This window comes from Euleptes europaea, chromosome 6 (assembly GCF_029931775.1).
Source record: "Euleptes europaea isolate rEulEur1 chromosome 6, rEulEur1.hap1, whole genome shotgun sequence".
In the NCBI taxonomy this organism is placed as follows: Eukaryota; Metazoa; Chordata; class Lepidosauria; order Squamata; family Sphaerodactylidae; genus Euleptes; species Euleptes europaea.
In genome coordinates this window covers 104283509-104298269 of record NC_079317.1, presented here as the reverse complement: position 1 = coordinate 104298269, position 14761 = coordinate 104283509, and the positions used below count along the sequence as shown (strand labels likewise).

General features: G+C 45.3%; 1 protein-coding gene across 2 annotated transcripts; it reads right to left on the bottom strand.

The window, feature by feature from the left end:
• Window positions 1-10133: 10133 nt before the first annotated feature.
• LOC130478781 (olfactory receptor 5I1-like) lies at window positions 10134-14419 on the bottom strand. 2 transcript variants are annotated; one of them, XM_056851001.1, is made up of 2 exons: window positions 11162-12070; window positions 10134-10160 (listed from the first exon to the last, which is right to left on the bottom strand). In XM_056851001.1, the coding sequence occupies exons 1-2, from the start codon at window positions 12068-12070 to the stop codon at window positions 10134-10136; spliced, it is 936 nt and encodes a 311-aa protein (XP_056706979.1). The 2 variants fall into 2 exon arrangements, with proteins under 2 accessions (XP_056706979.1, XP_056706978.1); XM_056851000.1 differs by lacking the exon at window positions 10134-10160 and adding an exon at window positions 14401-14419 and having other exon boundaries at window positions 11132-12060.
• Between the last annotated feature and the right edge of the window lie 342 nt (window positions 14420-14761).

Here is a 14761-nt window from a genome sequence, read left to right as displayed (position 1 = left end):
TTGTAACTGACCATTTGGTCAGTGTAGTGGCCATTGCAGTCGTGCCCCGAGGGTCACGTATACAACTACTTTGCATGTTCAACTGCTTTCGATTTCTTTGTTAGAAGAGAAAGTAGTTGATCACTTTCTCCTTGCTTGACTGCTGAACAGGCAGGATGGAGAGAGGCTCTCCTTTTGCTAAGGGTGCCTACTCGTAAGTAAGCTTAGTGCCTTGCCAAAGGCTTTTGGCAAGTATAGGAAACATAGAATGTAGACAGATATTATTTGTTTTGTATCCCAGTGAATTTTTCCCTACCCTGAGTTAGAGTAAAGATTGTTTTACTTCAAGACAAATGCGTCTTGCCTCTTTTGTGCGTGTGTGTGATCTCAATTCTCATAGTTCAAGAGGAACGATCCATTCCCTCTGATTTGGTAGCAGATAAATTAAAGATCGGGGTTCCCTTTACAGGAACTGGGGCCCCGATCCCCCAATACTTTGTGATTCCCCCCCCTGGACTCGTAAAAGCAGCCCAGGCCTCTTGCCTTTCCTTGGTTCAGGCGCAGCGTCTGACAGGCCCCAGGTTGGAATGTCTCTCCCCTCTTCCCACGTCCCTCCCTCGCTCTCACTGACTCCCTTCCGCCAGCTATGGCCTTGGTGGGTAGATAGTACTAACAAGCTCTGTGTTCTTTGATGTTTTGTACCATGCACAATTATCTCGTAGATTCCCATAACATACGTTTGACATCTGCTTCCCTGTAGGAGTTATAATTCTGTCTTTGTGAAACAGTGTTCACTTGCAACTTTACCAGTGTGCGGCCTGTATCATCTGAAGCTTCCAATTAAAATATTGTCGAAGGCTTTCACGGTCAGAGTTCATTGGTTCTTGTAGGTTATCCGGGCTGTGTAACCGTGGTCTTGGAATTTTCTTTCCTGACGTTTCGCCAGCAACTGTGGCAGGCATCCGTTCTCATACCGGGCCACCAAAATTGCCGCCGTAACAAATGTAAAGTTTTAACATACCCAAAATGCCCCGCAAGTTTGGCTCCGTGAACCATTCCCAGGACCTCTTTCCGGAGTGTTTCAGGAACATAAATTTTACCCCCCTGTGCCTCTAGAGAGTCCGGTTGGGTGAGCTGCGTGGGGAGAACCTGCTGCTCTGCTTCCTTCCGAGAAGCGTCTCGGATTTTTTGCAGGAAGGCTTCTGGTAACCCTTTGGGGGGGGGTAACTTGCTGGCGCTGGGTCTGGGAGCGGGTGGTCACTGCGAGTCCTGTAGCTTCCCCCCTCTGTTCAGGAGTGAATAAGGAGTCTACCGGCCGATCAAAGTCATTGCGGTACTGGGGAAGTCTAGAGAGAGCATCCGCCAACGCATTGTCCTTGCCAGGTACATGCTTTAGAACGAAGCGGAACTTGGCAAAGAATTGAGCCCAACGAATCTGTTTCGCATTGAGCTTTCTAGCCCCCTTTAGAGCTAGATCGGTACGAACCTCAAAGGGGAATCCCGCCCCTTCCAGAAAATGTCTCCAAATGGTGAGGGCATGTTTGACCGCAGCAGCCTCTTTCTCCCAAATGGCCCAGTTGATTTCAGACTGGGAAAACTTTAGAGAAGTAGGCACACGGTTTCAATTGGTCGTTTTCGTCCCGTTGTAAGAGAGCCCCCCCCCATGGCAACATCAGAGGCATCTACTTGGACTACAAAGGGCTTATTACAATCGGGGTGGGCAAGAACGGGCTCGGACGAGAAAAGTAGCTTGAGTGTATCGAAAGCCTGCTGGCAGTCTGAAGCCCATTGCAATCTAGCTGAAGGCAGAGCGGCGTTTGCTCCCTTTCCCTTAGTGCGCCGGAGCGAGGTGAGGGGGAGTGCTACCTGGGCAAAATTAGGAATAAAGTTCCGGTAAAAGTTGGCAAAGCCTAAAAATTGTTGCAAATGTCTACGCGTGGTGGGGGGTTCCCAGTCCATTACTGCCCGAACCTTTTCGGGGTCCATTTCCAAGCCTTGATGGGAAATTACATAGCCCAGGAAGGTGATGGAGGGTTGGTGGAAATCACATTTGGAAACTTTAGCAAACAGTTTGTGCTCGCGCAGCCGCTGCAGCACTTCGCGCACCAGTTGGACATGCTCTTCCATGGTTTCAGAATAAATGAGGATGTCGTCTAGAAATACCACCACCCCTCGAAACAATAAATCATGTAGGACTTCATTAATTAGTTGCATAAACACACTCGGAGCCCCCGAAAGTCCGAACGGCATCACTAAGTACTCAAACATTCCAAAACAACAAGAAAATGCAGTCTTTGGTTCGTCCCCTTCTCGTATGCGTACTCGGTGGTAAGCCTCCACCAAATCCAATTTGGTGAAGATTCGGCCCTCCTTCAATTGCGCGAGAAGGTCTGGAATGAGAGGGAGGGGGTATGCGTTAGACTGAGTGACCGCATTCAGTCTACGCTAATCAATACAGAGTCTTAAATCCCCCGTCTTTTTCTTGACAAAGAATGCGGGAACCGAGTAAGGAGCCTTGGACAAGCGGATGAAGCCCAGCGCCAGATTGGTGTCCAAATACTCGCGCAACACAGTCTTTTCATTAGGGCTCATGGGGTACACCTTCCCTTTGGACAGTTTGCCATCCCCCACTATTTCAATGGCACAATCCGTTTCTCGGTGGGGGGGTAATTCGTCGCATTCCCGCACATCAAACACATCGGTGAACTGAGAGTACTCACTGGGGAGCTGGGGCAAAGTAGTCTCGGGAAGGGGGGCTCCGACGAGGGCGGCTGCAGGATTGCTGAGCACCCTTTCTTGGTCGTGGAATTCGCACTGGTGGCGTGGGAAAGTGAGCGTTCGCTTCACCCAGTCTATGGAGGGATTGTGCCCCAGCAACCAGTTCATTCCCAAAACTACAGGTGCTACAATGTGTGCAATAGTAAAATAAAGGCGCTCCCAATGCTCCCCTACAGACATGATAACCGCCGCGGTGCGGTGGGTTACGGGTCCCCGTTTAAAGTCAGTGCCATCCATCTGGGAAAAACGGATGGGTTCGGGCAATAGTTTCCGCCTAACTTTCAACAGTTTGGCTGCTTCTTCACTTATCATAGTACGGGCGCAACCCGAGTCCACTAGGGCGGTGAATTCTAAAATGGGACCCCCCTTGGGTAGTGAGAGTTTAACTTTTACATAAACATTCTCTTCTTGGGCGCTTACCATCAGCGGAGCTCCTTGCACAATGTTCGGTGCGGTCTGCTGAGGAGCCCCTCTTACAGCAGACCGGCGGCGTTTTTTGCCGGCAGGTCCCAGTCCTCCTCCTCGCTGGAAGAAGTGGTGGTGAGACTGGTAATCCGTGACTCCAATGAGTCAAAGGTCTCTATTGTACTCCGTGACCCCGATGGGTCGGCGGTATCCGGGGCAACAACTCCGGTGCGGGCGTGCAGGGCTGAGGGTGCACTGCGTCGGCTCGGAGGAGGTGCGCCGCTCCGGCGGCGGGGTTGTCCTTTGAGAGAGAGTTTCTCCGGTTCGATGGTGGTCGGACGAGTCGGTGCCGGGCGTCCGATTCGAGAAGGGCATTGGGAAGCAAAGTGACCTTTCCCCCCGCAAAGGAGACAGGCCCCGCTTTCGAAACGTCTACGGCGTTCGGCCATGGAAGGTCCGCTCCCGGAGGGAGCACGAGAGTCTTTTGGCCCTCCGGGCCTGTCTCCACGGGGTTTGATCTCTCATCCGGTTCGTTGCCGGGACAGGAGCAGCAGTTGCTTACGGTTTTCGGTGTCGGCTGCGTGTCGGATCCAGCCCTCCACGTCGGGCGGGTTGCCTTGCATGAAGGCCCAGTGTTGCAACTCCGGGTTCAAACCTTCGCGGAAACACTGCACTCGGGTATTCTCGCTCCAGTCCATAACTCGACTCGACAGCGATTGAAATTCGCTTGCATACTGCGCAACAGTTTTAGTCCCTTGGCGTAGCTGCTGTAAAGCCACCTTCGCTCGCTCACCCAGATGCGGGTCCTCGAAGCGATGTCGAAGGGCAACCATGAAGTCGTCAAGGCTCCGCAAAACCGGGGAGCGTAGCTCATACTGCTGGACCATCCAGGCGGCCGCTTCCCCTTGAAGGAGGGAAGCGACGTACTGGACCCGGGAATTCTCAGAAGTAAAGGTCCGGGCCTGTTCACGCATAAAAGCATCCACTTGTACCATGAAGAAGGTTAACTGGTCACTCGACCCGTCATACGTGGTTTTAAGGTCTCTGCGCGGTGGCGGAGCGAGGGGTACCGGAGGGTTGGGCGGCGGTTGTCGACCTCCGTCCGGCGGAGCCGTGGGTGGGGGCTGGATCTTCAGCGCATCCATGGCTCCAGCCATCTCCAGCATTGCCGTCTGCATCAGGTCCATTCTGTCCAGTAATTCCTGGCGTTCCGACTGCCAGCGCTGCCGTTCTTCCTCCATTTGATGAAAGAGTACGGCTTCCTTCCGAGCGGGATCGTCCTCGAATCCCACCCCGTGCAGTACAGTCCGCCTTGACTGCTGGTCGCCCCTCGGTAGCGACCAATGCTTGGGGGTTTCCAACCAGCTTTCCAAGCGGGTCTTCTTTGGCTTAGTTCCCAAGTCGGGTCGGTTGTCAGGAGTACATGGTGTCTTCCCCGGCGATTTTCTGTCCGGCGGGGGTACGGTTGGCTCTGTGGGAACAGCGCCGTTCTTCTGGTCGCCTTCCTCCGGCTTGTCGTTGGAGTCCCCGTTGCCAGCCATAACTGTCCAGAGGCGGTACAGGAGCTGGGCAACGTGGTGATGACTTGCAACTTAATGTGAGGGTTCCTGGTCTCTCTGTGCAATTCCCAAAAATCACTTGTTCATTCAGAAATGTTGAAACAAGGTTTCTTTATTGGAAGTCACAATAGATACAGTCCACACACGGATAGAAAGTTGCAAGTAAGCCGGTTTGCTTCACTACATCATTATATCCCCTACAGGGTAGCAAAAGGTCACACCTATTGTTATGGGAAGCTACAAGATATATTGGTGCGATGGAGACATCAATCGTCCCCAGGGAGCTAGTTAGGGTTATCTACTTTCCAAGGCCGGAACTGGCAAGAGGGAGTGAATCAAAGCATAGCCGGGCAACACAGCAGGGGAGGCACTCGTGAGACATACCAGCCAGGGCCTGACAGATATGGCGTCTGAAGGCCAAATGGTCAGAACTGCTTTTACGAGTTCAGGTGGAGGGGGGGGGGAAATTATGGAAAGACAGTATACAAAGACACAAAGACATACAGATCCTCACAACTGGTCTATAATACTTTCTCATTATCAAGTCATACATATTCCAGTCAAGTGACTGGAAAGAAGTTATTTTTAGTGAGGAAACAGCCTTAAGTACCAACATATGCATAGAAACATCTTTTTCTAAATTAGCTAACATACCTGCAGTGTTGGGAATGATTCTCTGCTTCCAGAATCTGTAAGTATGGGAAGAGATTTTAAAAGCTACTTGATTCCATGTGGGACATTATCCTTACGTATCTGAATTCCCCAAATCCCAGAAATAATAAACTTTATTGTACACAAGAACAATAAATGACATGTAGTTCTTACAATTAAACTTGGGTACTGTTGCATGTACACACATTCTGGACTTACTTTGTCATGCATATGTAGAGTTCTATCTGCATATTTGCCTCCAGGGCCCTCATCAATAATAGTGAGTAGCGTCAAAAGACCCTATAGGCAAGGTCTTTTGGGATGGTGCAGAACAAAACAAAACCCACAACCACTGAAGTATGAGTCCTCATGCTTCAGTAGGCAGCCTGCCACCAGTCCCTTTTACTACCCAGCTACCCAGAGACTAAGGGACAAGCCTTTGACCCTCCGGGGACTAAGATCAAGAAAGTTACCCTTGCAAGGTGGGACGTGCACAAGGCGAGTTTCAGAAACTATTAATCAGGTAGCTGTAGTCAATGAAGGCCAAAATACTGGATTCAGAGTGAAGCCTCTTCAAAGACACCATAAAATATAATTAAAATGCAAGCATATCCATAAATAAGCAGTGAACAATGAGGATAAAATACTTGTGTCAATAAGACCCACTCAAGTATAAGAAAAGGAAAGCTTGTCAGAGGTTTACACAAGAATGAAGTTTGGAGGAAGCTCAGAACTAGAATAAAAGATCTTTGCTATATGCCCCACACCTGTGTTAGCCTGATTCAAGTTAATCAATTAAAGGTTGGACCAATGAGGTTATTTTGACCAATGAAATGTTCTTCCTGTTCCTGTTTCAAAATCAGAGTGCCTACATGCCCCAAAGCACCTTGGAGAAACTAATAAACAACAGCCCCACTAACACTTAACCCATTACAAACTACATTATAAAGCCACTAAAATAAACCAACCTCCCAAACATACATCAGTAAAACAACTTTTATAAGAGTTAAAATACAGAATTAAATCGATACAAAACAGTTAAAATACGTACAAAACATAACAATATTGGTTAGGATGGAGGGATCATTGAAGGAATGCCAAATGAAACAAACAAAAAGATTTCACCCACTGGTGGAAGACAGCAACAGAAGGGGACAGATGGATCTCTCTGGGGAGAAAGGTCTAGAGTTTTGGTGCCATGAACGGGAAAGTCCTCTCCCAGGTTGTCACCCACCTAATCTCAAAAGGCGGGTGTACCCAAAGCAAGGCCTTCGAAGAGGACCATAAAAGTTGGGCAGGTTCATAAGATATTGGACAGTCGTTCAGATATATTGGTCCCATAGGGCTTTGAAAGTCAAGACCAGCACCTTGAATTGTACCCCAAACAAACTGGAAGCCAGGTGGGCCAAGACTGGAGGCGATATGGTTCCTACAACCCACTTCAGTCAATGTCCTGCTCTGTACCAGTTGAGATTTTCAAATACTTTTCAAGGGCGGCCCCAGATAGAGTAATTTGCAGTAATCTAATCTGGATGTAACCAGGACAAGTATCACAGTGGCCAGATCTTTTCTGCCCAGGAAAGGCCACATCTGGCTAACCACTCAAAGCTGGTAAAAGGCACTCCTGGCCACAACTACCACCTGCTTATCAAGCAGTAGGCCTGGGTCCATGAACACCTCTTCCTTCAAGGGGAGTGCATCCCCATCCAGAATGGGGGACACCTTAAATCTCGGCTCAGACCTTCTGTCCACCAGTAGCATTTCTGTCTTGTCATGATTAAGCTTCAGTTTATTAGCCCACATCCAATCCAAAACAGTATCTATTCACTGGTTCAGGGTTGCGACAGTCTCCCTGGGATCAGCAGGAAATACAAGATAGAGCTGGGTGTCACTGGCATATTGTGGGCAACTCAGCCCAAATCTTCAGATGATCTCATCCAGCTCTTTCATGTAGATGTTAAAGACCATAGGGAACAAGATTGAACCTTGTGGGACCTCATAGGCCAATGACCAAGAGACTGAACAACATTCCCCCAGCACTACCTTCTGAAATGCATCCTGCAGGTAGGACTGGAACTATTGCAGAATGATGTCTCCCAATCCCAGCCCAGATAGGCAGTTCAGAAGGATACCATGATCAATGGTATCGAAGGCCACTGAGAGGTTTAGGAGAACCAATAGAGTTGCACTTTGTCTGTCCATCTCCCAGCGCAAATCATCCACTAGAATGACCAAGGCTGTTTCAGGCCCATAACTAGGCCTGAAACCAGACTGGAAGGGATGTAAACAGTTTGCCTCATCCAGGAAGGCTTGGAGTGGTTTACCCATTCAATCACCTTGCTCAAGAATGGAACCCTTGAGACTGGTTGATAATTATTGAGATCTCCTGCGTAAGCTTCTTTAGAAGTGGATGCTTAAAATAGGCTGGGGTGGCACACCTGCAAAGTGCTGAGCAAAATTATCTTCTCTACATGCACCTTTCCAGATCTCAGTTATCTAAATAGACATTAAGGTAAAAGGACTTATCCAAAACCAGGTACTACAGTAAAAATATTTTAAAGCACAATCAGACCATGATGTGCTGCTGATTCCCTTATTCAGACTGGAAAAGGAGAGAAAAGGATTTGGTCAAAAACCAGACCATTCGTCTGTGGCTCTTTGAAACAAAACCAAAGAAAGACACCAGTGACATAAATAGAAGGGAGCATTTTTTCAGGAGTACTTTTACTCATAATATTACTCTGAGACTCTTTTCTGGAAATGTGAATACATCAAACAATGTTTCTGTTGTGAGTCAGCCTGAGTTTTCCTCTTCTGAGGATGAAGAAATAATAGAGCAAGGCCCCACACCCTCTGAGTACTCACCAGAAGAACAGGGCCGGGACTTTGAGCCAGCAAGAACAGCAGCAAGGGAAGACTGTCTCTCCAAGCCAAAAGAGCAGGAACAGAGAAAGGGAAACTTATCATCCCCAGAATCCCCTCAGCCAGTGGAACAAAGAAAATTAAAAGCTTGGCTGGCATTGCAGGAAAAGAGGCGCTCCGTGAGGCGTAAGTTGTCACAGGAGGAGTTAAAGCTGTCAGGTGATATGGAACAGCTGGAGGATGAAGACGGCAATAAAAGCGAGGCTGGCCATTAGGCTTCCCTTGGGAGCAACATTGTTGAATTCCTGCCGGCTCTGATATCCTTGTCAGAGACTTCTTCCTGATAACCTCTGTGTTTTGGGAAGGGTACCTCTTTAGGTTCCGGTTTCCAGCCTCGTGCACCTGAACTTTGGAGAAGATCCATGGCCTGCAGCCAAGACTTTGAGGGCAAGGAACTCGTGTCAGTGAGTGACCTGGTTCCTTTACTGTGGTGTATTTGCTTCGTGCTTATCCGTGTGTTGCCGGCCGCTCCTGGCAAGAACAAACTCTGCTCAGGCTCTGCTCAATCCAGTACCTCTATTGCTGTGATTGACAGCAGAGACTCAGCCCTGCCTGTATGCAACAGTTTCAGTATATGTATAGAATGTATCTTTCCAGTAAATGACCACAATCAGTATCTATTTATCTGAGACTAAGAAAAGAAAGAGCCAACATGGAGTAGTGGTTAAGGTGTCAGACTAGGAACTGGGAAACCCAGGTTTGAATCTCCACTCTGCCATGGAAACTTGCCGGGTGACCTTGGGCCACTTGTTATGCCAAGCACAGGGGGTCTCCGTTTATTGGAGGAAATTAGATGGAGACTAGATAGAGCTTTGCAAGAGACTGGCATTGGGGGTCTTTTAACAAATTCTGCTCCAGGTGAGCGAACAACCCAATATTGAGGAGGCTTTTATGAGTTTTAAGGATTATATTAAAAGTAATCAAATTTGTTGCACACATACACGCAGCTTGAATTGTACCCTGAACAAACTGGAACACACACACAATTCCCAACACATACAAAACTCAGAAAATAAAGGTTTAAGAGTCCCAAGCGGGTTTATAGTTACCTTGCTGAACAGTGAGGTCCAGAATCCCAAAGGCAAAGAAAGCAAGTACTGGCCAGCAATACTTAGCAAGGAAAATGATACACACAAGTATCGTGATTCACACTTTGGATCCAGTAAGTGGTAGTAATTTTACTGCAGCCAATGGGGTGATACTTATACCCCCAAATGTAGCTGGAGGCTATGACAGGTAAAGGCTAGATTGCTCGAGATAGGATTAATGGGGTGCAGAGAATAAGAACATCAGAAAATGATGGCTGGGACACTTGGGATTAAGTGTCTAAGCATTGAGTGATAGACTTGGAGATTAAGGTGGGGTCTGGAAGGTGAGTCAGTGAGGACTTGGCTAGTGACAGGATGGAATTAAGGGTACATCTGAATAGGGTGAAAACGTAAGGCAGGATACTTGCGTTCTACTATAGGAAGGCTATGGAGACCCCTTTTGTCTCTGGCTACACAGCACTGTTCTATCCTTTGCACCCTAGCTCTAGTCGTGTACACCATGCGGGGTGTCCCAGGCTTGCTCAGGGTCTGTTCAGGTAACATAACACACACTCTCAGCCTTGACTCTGTCAAATATTTGGATGGCAGACCTCCAAGGAATTCCAGGAGTGTGACATGGAAGCAGGCAATGACAAACCACCTGCAAATGTCTCTTGCCTTGAAAACCCTACAGGGTCACCATAAGTCAGATGTGACTTGAAGTAAAAAACAAACAAACAAATAAATAAAGCATCATGACAATTCAATCATTTATTTTACGGTCATTTGACCAAAAAAAGAACAGATCTAATCAGGAGTAACATAAATTTACAATAAAAACAGTATCAATCAGTCAAAGAATCCACAAAGTAAAATATATCAATAAAACCCCATATCTAAAGAGGTAAATATGCTAGCTTCTAAAATGTTTATCAATCAGATTTTATCTATTTATAAATTGCATCCTTTCGGGCCTTATATACAGCAACACAAAATTTGGCCACACATCTGGAAATTTGTGGGTTACTATCCTCCAGTAGTCGTTGGATGCAAATTTTATCAGGTAGTCCTGTATTATTTCTTAAAATTTCTTGGATAGTCTTAGCTCTTGACTCGTGATGGAGAGGGCAGTATAAGAAGACATGTTCGCAAGTCTCAATTTCTTCACCATTACACGGGCAGACTCTCTCAGAAAAAGGAATTTTTTTTATATCTGCCTTCTAAGAAGGCCGACAGCAAAGCTCCACATCTGGCTAACATGAAAGCCCTTCTAAATTTGTTCACCTCCAGTGTCATGAGATATGGGGCTGCCATCATCAGGTGTCTGAACTTCTGTGAGGCTATGAAACCAGGCGACCTTGCAAGGTCATGCTGTCTCTCAGTGTCTTCCACTCTCTGCCTTACTACTTTTTTAAACCCATTTTGCTTCTTGAAACTTAGAAAATAGAGCAATAATTCAAAGAGTTTATTACAGCAATTTTAATTTCTTGGACTACATGGGAGTTAAAAATTTAGGATATAGGATAATTTTGTGGCCTGAATAACTATCAGTTTTCTGATGTCAACCAACAACATTAATTAACCACACTGGATGAAACTTTCTAGAAGAGAGTCAAGGGAGAATCTATGACTTTAAAAGTAATAATTGCTCACTTGTCTAAAATTGATATCCATGGAAAATCAGTGAAGATAGTTTGCTCCCAAATTATCTTATGAATTTGAAGCATTATCTTTTTGACATGCCCTGTCTCATCCAGTGTTCTATTATCTATCTGCTCCAAGCTTGTCCAGTTATGAGACTCAGAATTATCAATGAGCAAATATTTTAGTATCTATTGCTTTCCATAATGCATCTTTTACATCTTTGTTCCTCAGGCTGTAGATCAGGGGATTCAGCACAGGGACAAAGATAGTGTAGAAAACAGAGATGTATTTGTCAGAGGTGGGAGAGTACCAGGAGCTGGGGCGGGAATAGATGAAGAGGAGAGTTCCCTCATAGATGATGACAGAGGTCAGGTGAGAGGCACAGGTGGAGAATGTCTTGCGCCTTGCTGCTGCAGACCTTATCGTCAAAACAGAAGTGACAATGAGGATATAGGAGATGATGATAATAATTGAAGACATGATTTCCACAGAACTACCATAGGTGTAGAGTAGGAGTTCATTGAGGGAGGTGTCTGAGCATGAGAGCTTGAGGAGCAGTGGAAGGTCACAGAAGAAGTGATTGATGACATTAGGACCACAGAAGGACAGTCTGAAGGCAAAGCAAGTATGGACCAAAGCACTTAATGTACCACCAAGGTAAGAGAGTGCAACCAGCAAGATACAAATTTTGGGGGACATCATGGCAGTATAAAGAAGTGGGTTACATATGGCTACATAACGATCATATGCCATAGAGGCTAGGATGAAAGACTCTGTGTCAGCAAAAGTGCAAAAGAAGTAGAACTGCAGTCCACAGCCAGCATATGAAATCACCTTTTTCTCTGCCAAGAAGTTTACAAGCATCTTTGGGACAATCACTGAGCAATAGCAGAGATCAACAAAAGACAAATTGCTGAGGAAGAAGTACATAGGGGTGTGGAGTTGGGGGCTGGTTCTTATTAAAATCATCAGCCCAATATTTCCCAGCAGAACCATGCTGTAGAGCATCAGAAATGTCAGAAAGAGGATAACTTGAATGGTTGGGCTGCTGGGAAACCCTAAGAGAACAAAGTGGGTCACCGTTGTTTCATTACCAACTAGCATGTCTTCACAACACACTATTTCCTGGAGGGATACATAAATTGGACTGCAGAGCTCAGAGTGCTCAGACAGAGAAAGGCAAATGAGGTTTTAATAATGCAGGCACAATCAGCAAAAAATAAAAATAAAGCAACTACATATGCAAATGCTGTTGTGCAGTGTAGTAGGTACCTTTGGGAACTCATGGGATCTAATGTTCAGCTACTACAAATCACTTAAGTTCTACCACCCATCATATATCAGGGAACACTCTGGGCCATTGTTTCTGTATGTTTCTTTCATTAATACATTTTTACCCACAAAAAGTAACGTATAAACTATGCCCTGTTAATGCTTCTCTTGTGCACCCCCCCCCCCCCACTGCAGGTAGTCAGGTCGTAAGGCCAATATCTGAAGCAGTCAATGTGGAGTCCACTTGCTTCTAAACTTTATTTATCTCAGCTATTTCTTCACCTGAAGTTCCAATAGAACTCTTAAATATTGTCAAGTGCAAATCATTCTCTCTTCCAAACCGTTCTGTCTCTTCTTTTATCTGAAATGAGAATTTAATACAAATGGCATGTAAAAAGATAAGTTAATGTAGTGCAGACATCACATAGTGAAAAGGTAAGAAAATGAGAATGTGGTCATGAAGATACCCTCTAGTGATTTAAGGTGTTTGACAAGAGAGATGGGTATTTGGGAAGCTCAGAGGTAAAGCACATGCTTTACATGGAGAAGGTCCTTGGTTCTATTACTAACATTTTCAGTTAAAGGATCTCTGGTAGCAAAATAGCATTCAGATAAAGACCCTCCTCTGCCTGGAGAGTTTATTAAGGATAGACTAAAATTTGCAGCTAGATACATCAACATCTTATTGTGTTTTTATGTTTTATTTTCATTGTAAGCTGTCTTAAGTTTGGTAAGGGAAAAAGGTGGGTAATAAATGTTTTAAACAAACAAGCAAGCAAGCAAGCAAGCAGACAAAGCAGCTCTATCTATCTATCTATCTATCTATCTATCTATCTATCTATCTATCTATCTATCTATCTATCTATCTATCTATCCATCCATCCATCCATCCATCCATCCATAAGAACTTCTGTTTACCCTTCTGCTTATTATGAGAGTGACACCCCAAATCATGTGTATTCAGAAGTACATTTCCCTGAGTTCAGTGTGGCTTAAGTAAATGTGTATAGGATTGCATACTTAGTCAGCCAGCAAAGAAGTTTTACAAACTATGGAAATTCTTGCAATGAAATATAGCATTGGTTGGAGTTCTGGTTGGGTTTCAAAATATGACTATTATTTCAAGACAGCAATCTTAAGGTCGTTAGCCAAGACAGGTATGTATTTTCAGGTCTGGGACATGCTCATCTCTTACAGAACTGGAAACTGGGAGTGTGTAGTAGGTATTGTTATCCTGTGCTTGACTGAAATTGCATTTTCCCTCCTGCTAACCTGCCTTATATTTCTGACCCAGGTAGACTGTGTTGTGTTCTGCTGCTGCTGAGAAAAGCAATATGCCTCCACTACTCCAAACCACCGTTCATAATCACTACACCATGCTGGCTCCCAGTGCACAAATACTACTATCATTTCTAAAAAGATGTCCATTTTTAACTCATTGAGTTATAAATTTTATTCCTTTGAGCCAAAATGTAAACTTACCCAGCATATCTTTGGTGCAGTGACCTGAATTCACAAGCTACTGATCTGTGGAGAAGGGGTTATATATGGAGCTTCTAGACTTTGGGAATAGCATCTCAAGGATGTGGCAACACAAGGTCTCAAGAGTACCATCAGATAAGCAATTAATCCCTGAGTTAGTTTTCTGTATTTTCCATTGTTATTTTCAGGGGATTTTAAATGGAGCTGTATAGATTTCAAAATAAAACATAAAACATCACAAAACTCATTAATTAAATCCAAGGATTAAAAAACTCAGGCAGAGAATAATACAACATAAAACACAGTACAATTTAAAATGAGTCAAATATTTCTCAGGCTAAAAATGAATCATAAAAAGATGTGTCATCAAATTGAACCCTTAATTAAAAGCCTGGGTAAACAAATATTTTGGCTTGCTGCCTAAAAGAGAGAAATATAGGAGCAAGGTGAGCATCAAGGGAAAAGGTATTCCATAAGTGAGATACCATCCCTAAAGAAACTCTAACTCTGGTTGCCACCTGCCTTACCTCTGAAGGTGGGGATACAGAGAGCAGGGCTTTTGAGGGGGAGTAGATTCAGGACCAGACAAAAGGAAATACTTCTTTACTCAATGAATAATTAAAATGTGGAATTCACTGCCAGATCATATAGTGATGGCCACAGCACAGAAGGCTTGAAAAGGGGATTAGACAGATTCATGGAGGATAGGTCTATCAATGATTACTAGCCTTGGTGACTAAAGGGAACCTGCACATTCAAGGGCAGTAAACCTCTGAATTCCAGTGACAGGCAACAACATTTAAGGCAAAGTCTTGGCCTCTATGCGCTCCAAAATAATTAGTTGGCCACTGGGTGAGATAGGATGCTGGAATAGATGGACCCCTGGTCCTATCCAGCAGGGCTTTTCTTATGTTTCTATGAGTGTCAGGCATGGTCTGAGAGAGGAATGTTGTGGTTTCTCCAGATGCTGGCCAAGGCCAGCTCTAGCCCTGCAAACAACGTGTTTAGACTGAACTCTGTGGGAATGCCAGTAGAAGCCTA